General features: G+C 31.0%; 1 protein-coding gene across 1 annotated transcript; it reads right to left on the bottom strand.

The window, feature by feature from the left end:
* Positions 1–5357: 5357 nt before the first annotated feature.
* Positions 5358–7688, bottom strand: LOC112521838 (ACT domain-containing protein ACR8-like). The gene is made up of 6 exons (XM_025130827.1): positions 7444–7688; positions 7071–7116; positions 6865–6979; positions 6661–6728; positions 5950–6513; positions 5358–5877 (listed from the first exon to the last, which is right to left on the bottom strand). The coding sequence occupies exons 1-6, from the start codon at positions 7512–7514 to the stop codon at positions 5413–5415; spliced, it is 1329 nt and encodes a 442-aa protein (XP_024986595.1). The 5' UTR covers positions 7515–7688; the 3' UTR covers positions 5358–5412.
* Positions 7689–7905: the final 217 nt, after the last annotated feature.

Here is a 7905-nt window from a genome sequence, read left to right as displayed (position 1 = left end):
ATCTGAATGGTTGAGTGAGGTAGTAGATGCAAAATGGTTAAGAGGTTATTGTAACCATTAAGAGGGTTGTTTTTTTTTTGCCAAACAGACCTAACCTCTTACCGATTAAGAGGTTGGCTCTTAATGTAACCATTACGAGCCAAACAAACAGCCCCTAAGACCCAAATGGTTAAAAAAAACGATGAAATGGTCCCTAAAATAACTTTACACATTTAGGTGGCGTTTGTTTTTTAAGAGGTGCTGAAGTTTGAAGTCTGAATTCACTTATGATTTTTAAGAGGTGGTGCTGAAGTCTGAAATCTGAATCAGTCAGACTGTTTGTTTTTTCGTCTGAAATCTGAATCAGTCAGATTGTTTGTTTTACGTCTGAAGTCTGAAATCTAAAATCTGAATCAATAAGACTGTTTGTTTTTGTAAACTGACAAACTTCCAAAGTCTGAAATTTGAATCAATTCATTTCAATTAAATTTAACTGAAATATCCAATCATTTAAATCATTTGCAAACTACCATGTATTTTTAGCATATTCAAAAATTTAATTGAAATACGTCAATTGATTCAACACACAACAGAAAACACGAACAAAGTCTCGTAACAACTAGAATCAATATTCATTTTGTATTAATTGTGTCACAATTTCTTCTCTTAAACTAGCCATATATGTGTGGTCAGCGGCACTCCCATGCGATTGAATCTCTTCAGCCTCATCCTCGTCATCGTTTCCTTGTTCGTTGGTTTGATCATACTCGGAAAATAACTCATCACTTAAACTTTCTTTCCGTATGAAATTGTGAACCGCAAAACATTCTTGTCCACCCCAAAACATTCTTGGGATGCGGCTCTGAAATTGATTTCCAATATAGGATTCCCACTTAATTTTAAGAGCATGGTAAGAGGTAAAAAAGCTCTTAATTTAAAAAATAAAAACAAACAGTCTGAAATCACTTATGTCTAACCGATTAAGAGTTAAGAGGCAATTAAGTGAAAATTTTAAAAAACAAACAAGCCCTTAGACAAAGAATACATGTCGTGATACTTATATACAATATCATTCGTTAATTATAATGAAAAGGAAGGAGGTTTACTACCGAGACAAAAAATTTCTCAGCCTGATATTTGAGATGAGATTACAGTTTTCTGGGTTGTATATTGTATTTCTTGTTTTGAAATGCAAATGCTTATGATTCGATGTGAATAAATATTTTGAAACGTTACTAAAATGTTTTAAAATTGTTATTTATGACATTCAGACTGTTTATTCAGCATAACAACCGAACAACAACTTATCTGTTAACAGACAGACAACCATATCCATACAGGTCTTAACAAAAAACGAACCAAATAGCCCCTAACCAAACCTTGTATATGTTTCCGATTTGAAGACCGCTGGTGTCGATCTTAATTTAAGTATTATTATTTAATAAATAATAAACCAATATATAAAGAGATAAAGAAAGATGCAGGCGATGGTAAGATTCCCATAAACGAGAAGTAAATTGGTAGACATAAGGCGCCAAATTAGCCCTTTTTGGTTTGTTCCATCTTTCTTGTGCTTTCCTTTTCAAAATTGGTCAAACACACATTTTATATTATTGCATCATTTTATTTTTATAAATATACAAGAAAAAACATATAAATATATAACCAACACTTGCGCATCCAAAAGTTTTCTCATAGTGCCACTACAATAAAATCGAGTTTATAAGACATCCCCAATCTTTAAGTGTTCCAATAGACCTCTTTAAAGGACTAAATTTATATGACCAAAATATAAAGTGTCGTATCTAAAGAGGTTGTAATAAGTTTATATGACGCTTTTGAACTTCTTAACAAGTTTTTGAGAACATTTTTAATACAAAGTATTGCATTAGCAACTTTATAGGACATTTTTTAGAAAGTATCCTATAAACTCATTTTTTTATAGGACAATTTTTCAAATAGTGTCTTATAAAGTTACTAATGGGACGCTTTATATTAAAAGTGTCCTAAAAACTTATTACGACGTCGAAACATGTCATATAAACTTATTACAACGCCTTTAGATATGACACTTTATTTTTTTGGTCCTATAAATTAAGTCCTATAAAGAGTTCTATTAGGACGCTTAAAACTTGAGAGTGTCCTATAAACCCAATTTTGTTGTAGTGTGGGTGCAATTTTATGATAGATCAAAAGCCTATAAAGTGACCTTATATGATTTTAGCCGAATTCTATCGTTTCAAACTTTTTAAAAGTTTTTTGGTTAACTTTGAGACTTTTTCGCTTTGTTAGTAGATTTCAAGGTATGTTTTTCGGTTTTTTAGTCGATGGTTCTTATATTTTCTAATATCCCAAAGCATCCTATAAAGTTTAGTTGTTGTACCTTTTATCATGAAAAAACATCCTACCTGTAAAAATAAGTTGGATAGGTACACAAGAAGCCGCTCGATTGAACGGCTACATGAGAACTGTTCAGACATTCAAAAGTACGCCCCTGAGAACGAAGAATTGTAAATAAAATACATCATGTTGGATGCTTTTTGGGTGTATATATATTTATATAAGTTGTATATACATTTAATAATACTTTATTTATTTTTAAAGTTTTATAATAACAATGATTTATTGAATACAAAAATAGACGGTAATTGTTTGGAATCTTGTTACATCAAGTTGTAGGGTGATGTGTTTGTTTAGTGATGTGAACCAATCTCCAATACTTTGACTAAATTTGAATACGAAAACTAGGGGTGTTAATAATATGGTCTAGTGGCAAACCATATTGTATATATGGTTTAAAATTTTGTATTGCATATACTTCAATCGTAAAAAACACAATGCGGTTTATATGGTTTGTATCTAACACACTTCAATCAAATTTATACTATATTATAAAACGACAAAAACTCTTAAAACCCACTTTTTATGCATAAACTACTGTTTATTAATGCATATTACTTAAAACTCAATATTACAAGTAGATTGTGCGTAAGTACAACTTATTAAAGCTCTATATCTGAATTCGTAGAACTAACTGCAGATAAACATAATCAAATACAGGATAAACATCTCATTTTAAATATAAAAAATTTAAAATATAATTAGGATAATCATTGAGTTTTAACAGAATACTTAATTATTATCTTTATAAAATTTATATTACTAACCAAAAATAAATTATTTCATTATTAAACTTAAATTAAATTATAATAAAAAAATTAAAGAAATTACATAAAAATGAAAACTTTTAAATAGTTGATTTGATATTAACATTGATATATTTTCTTCCAAAATTTTATAATATCTTCAAATTTATATTTTATTCAAAAATAAAATCATTATTGTTTTCTTAAAAACACATAATCTATACTATATTATAAAGCATTTGACAAAAACTTTTAAAAATCATTTTTATACGTAAAGTACTATTTATTAATGCATATTACTTAAAACTCAAGATTGCAAGTAAATTGTGCATAAGTACAACTTATTAAAACTTCATATATGAATTCGTGCAACTAACTGCAGATAAACATAATCAAATACAGAATAAACATCTCATTTTAAATATAAAAAATCTAAAATGTAATTAGGATAATCATTAAGTTTTAACAAAATATTTAATTATTATCTTTACAAAATGTTATATTATTAAACTAAAAATAAATTATTTCGTTATTAAACTTAAATTAAATTATAATAAAATAAATAAATTAAAGAAATTACATAAAAAATAAGAACTTTTAAATAATTGATTTGATATTAACATTGATATATTTTTTTCAAGTTTTTATGATATCTTCAAATTTATATTTTATTTAAAAAAATTATTATTGTTTTCTTAAAGATACATAAAATCGTATTATAACATCGACAGATACAAATAATAAAATATAACATTAAAATCGAGATGTGTCTCGCTGCAATGCGCAAATACTCTTCTAGTAATTATAAAATCACAACTTCAAAACTAATTCGAAAATGATGTTTCTGTATACCATACGATGAAAAGTTCCAATAGATACGAAATGCATAATTAAACACAGTGTAACGCACACTAAAGGATTTGGTAATTAGTTTAAATACATCTGAGAAGTTAATTTCAAAATAAATTTGACGATAGTGTTTGAGAAGTGACAAAAGCAAACAACTCAKATAAAAAATTACAAACGTAAAACTTTGAAGGAAAAATGAAAAATTAATCAATAATCGATAATGTATTAACTATTTTCACTTATCAATGATTATCTATATCTAGTATATATTTAAATATATATATATATATACGGTGCAGTGCAATTTAAACCGCTATTTGATTCAAAACTGCAAAATCATACGACAAAAGTGTGGGTTAGTAAAAATTTAAACTGTATGGCAGAAGTTATGAACCGCATATAGCAGTATGGTGTAAACAGTTTAAATGAACACCCCTAAGGCCCAAACGAAAATAGTATAACTAAATATTAAAGTACGTAATAAGAAGAGACGTTATTGTTCAAAAGGGAAGATTATATTAACAAATATTTATTTATGTTGTATTATCGATTCCTCTTTAACGAATGTACGAAAGGAAAAAGGAATGAAAGTAGGGAGGAAATAAAAAATGTTATGTCTCTAGTTTTTTTAAGAAATAAAATTATATATCTATCCATCAATTACAAGTTATTTGAAATAAATAAGCGTCAACCAAATTACGTGTCTTAATCCAATTAAATATTTTTAGATTTTTACCGTTTTAACTGATTTGGTGATGGATGTTGGAAAAATAATTAGATTTAGTTGGAACTTTGTATATTATCAATTTTAATATTTATAATATAATATGTTTGTTTAATATATTAAATGAAAAGTAGGGTCATTAAATATTGTGTTATTAGGTTTAAAGGGAATATGGTATGAAAAGAAGAGCTGAGAGCGAGGCCTCCGCAGTTGGCGGCACGTTATGCACCGCCAGGCCCCATGCATCTGCATGCTTCTTACCACATGCCCCCCTTCAAACTTGTAAATATTCTAATCCCTCTCATCTTTTCCTTCAAATATTCAATTTTATATATATATATATAGAAAGAGAAGAACGATTAAATACAAACCACTTAATGATAAAATAAATATTAAAAAGAGAATTAAAAATGAATGATAAAGCAATACAAATATATGTACATAGAATAGCATGGAATAAAAGAATTTCCAATATGATGAAAATAGCTACCTACCCAAAATCAATATCATATATATGGCTTTTTACTTTACCATCAAAACCTAACTTCCTCCTACTTTGTATCCCTCTATCTACCAAACCAAACCAACCAACCAACCACTTCCCTTTGTATCTAATATTTTTTATGTACAAGACCCAATCCAACCCAACCCAACCCAACCCAACCCAAATCCAATCAAAAACCCTTTCACACACCATCTTTTTCCTTTTTGACTTCAACAATATGATTTGATCAACCCCAAATTGTATAGATTCCTCCTCAATAAGTTCCCAAGTGAAACCAAAACTGCACTTCCAAGACTACCTCTGTTTTCTTCTTCACTTCCTGCCTTTCCATATGCAGCTACTTCCTTTACTCTCAAGTAACCCGACCCGATTCTTTCACGAACCGATTCTATCACCTTCATATCCACCGCTTGTCCAACGGCATCCGTTACATAGAAAACGTTGAGCGCCATACCCATGCTAGTAGATATCTCCGCCTGCATCACATTTATCGCGTTTTCTCTAAAAGTCCGCATTACTTCCGCTAGCAGCCCTGGTTTATCGGGTTTCAATAGTTCAAGCCTCACACCCTCGGATGCTCTTCTTTCGATGGCACCTCTTAAACACAGAATCACCCTTTGCTTTTCGGCTTCTGAACTAATTGGGGTTCCATCTATATGTCTGATAAAGAATTCCTGAAACAAGAAAAATGTTAAAACCTTGGATAAATGAATGTAAACCCATTTTGAATTTGGCAGTATTCGTACCAGATAAGCTCCGTCTTCTGTTGTGTCGATGGTGGCATGGAACACGACGTATTGCATATCTGTCAAAGTGCATACAACGTCGAATAAAAGCTTTGGTCGATCTTTGCACTGAATGTTGACAACAGAGTACTCTTTCTCCAAGCAATTCTGAACAGAAACCAAAAGGGAATGTTGTGTTTTTGCAATCGGAGTTCGATCATAATCACGATCTGCAAACATCATCTGGTGAAGCCGTCTCTCTGTGTGAGTGACTGCTACGGAAACCGAAGTTTTAGCGCTTCTTATATCATTATCCCCTTTCAAAACGTTTCTTAATCGAGCTTCGATTCTGTCTATTTTCTGAGAGTCTTCAATCGAGAACCCAGAATCACAATCTTTTAAATAAATGAGAGCTGCAATTCGGCCGTTATGTGTCCATACTTTGGACTCAACCACATCACAGTTGAGATCAGACAAAACCGCGAAAACTTCCGATAAAAGCCCAACTCGGTCCGTACCCGTTAGTTCCAGTGCTGTCATTCCATCAATGGACTTTGATCTTGTTCTATGAATGGTTCCAAGTGACTGTATTACAACAAAAACATTGTATCAGCCTAACTCCATCAACCAGAAGACAGAGTCAATGGAAGAAAGAGGGCAAATCTGCGCCTCTAAAAATCCTTCAAGAGAAATACCCTTTTGTGATTGGTAATTAGAAGGGAATTTATTTACCTGCTCAATGCAATTGATAATGCTATCATCTGTTAGTTTGCTGCCATCCAAATTCGTGACATGAAAGACTGTAGATAATGAGATTAAAACTGAATCAGTAAAGTTTCATCACTCAAATCAGACAAAATGATTAAGGGATTTAGTCTGAAAAGTAAATTAAATTTGTGAATGATGAAATCAGTTGCAAAATTGAAGTGGGCTTACCATCCATGTTCCATCTTCCATCAGAGGAAACATAACCCTTTTTAATGGAAAGGTTCAGATCTGTGAGGACTTGAACTGCATCCAGAAGAATTCCATCCTTCTTCGCACTATCAATCTGAAAACAAAAGAAAATTAATAACAAAAATCAATCAAATTCGAAAGTTGAATTAAACGATAGAAATTGGTTGATTAAGTTAGAAACATACCATGATGCGAGTTGCGTTTACACAACCAGCATTGTCAATCATGACCCTGCCAAAGAAACATGAAACCGACAAGTCAGCGAACGCGCAAGGAAATTGATATTCTGAACATAAGAAAATCGTAAGGGAAAATAGGGAAAAGTCCATCGAAGAAGTCAAAATTTGATTGCGAATGAAACTTCTGGAAGAATACCGATTGATTTGAAGAACCAGTACGAAAAACTTGTAAAAAAATGTTGCGAACTTTAAGATCATTCGGTCTTAAAACACGATCAAACATCAAAATCAATTCCTTCTGCTAACAATTTTCACAAAAATCTGTTGTCATGTGATTTCAAAAACCTAAAAGATGAAAAGAAAGATAGAATTAACTGACCTTGGAGTGTTCATACGAACAACAAGCTTTTCATACTCCTCCAATATGGGTCTCCGGTACATCTGCATCATGTTTTCTGTAATTCCTCCGGCGAATGAATCAATACCCCCGGAGAAGAAGCTTTTAATGGAGTGGAAGAAAGAAAGAGAGAAACAAACAGATTTGAAGAAATTGTTAGCTTTATCGACTAAATCGTCATGAAAGATACACCTCTTCTTCCACTTTCTCTCTCTACAACCACGCTTTTCGTTTAATTGTCTCCCTATGAGCGTGCCTCCCTCATATTTATATTTGAAGCAGTAAGTTTTGTTATAAATTAGAATTAAAAATCATTAAATTTAATGATAAGTATTTTATTAATTAATAAAAGATTTCTTTCTATACAAGTCAACATGACACGTGTCATGCAAATCGGTGCCAGGTAGGACCGAATTGCTCTTTGCTTGCCTTCAACTTCAAACA

The sequence above is a fragment of the Cynara cardunculus genome, assembly GCF_001531365.2.
Source record: "Cynara cardunculus var. scolymus isolate 2C chromosome LG 11, CcrdV1, whole genome shotgun sequence".
NCBI lineage: Eukaryota > Viridiplantae > Streptophyta > Magnoliopsida > Asterales > Asteraceae > Cynara > Cynara cardunculus.
The sequence above is the reverse complement of the archived record's forward strand: the minus strand, read 5'-3'. Positions and strand labels throughout refer to the sequence as shown.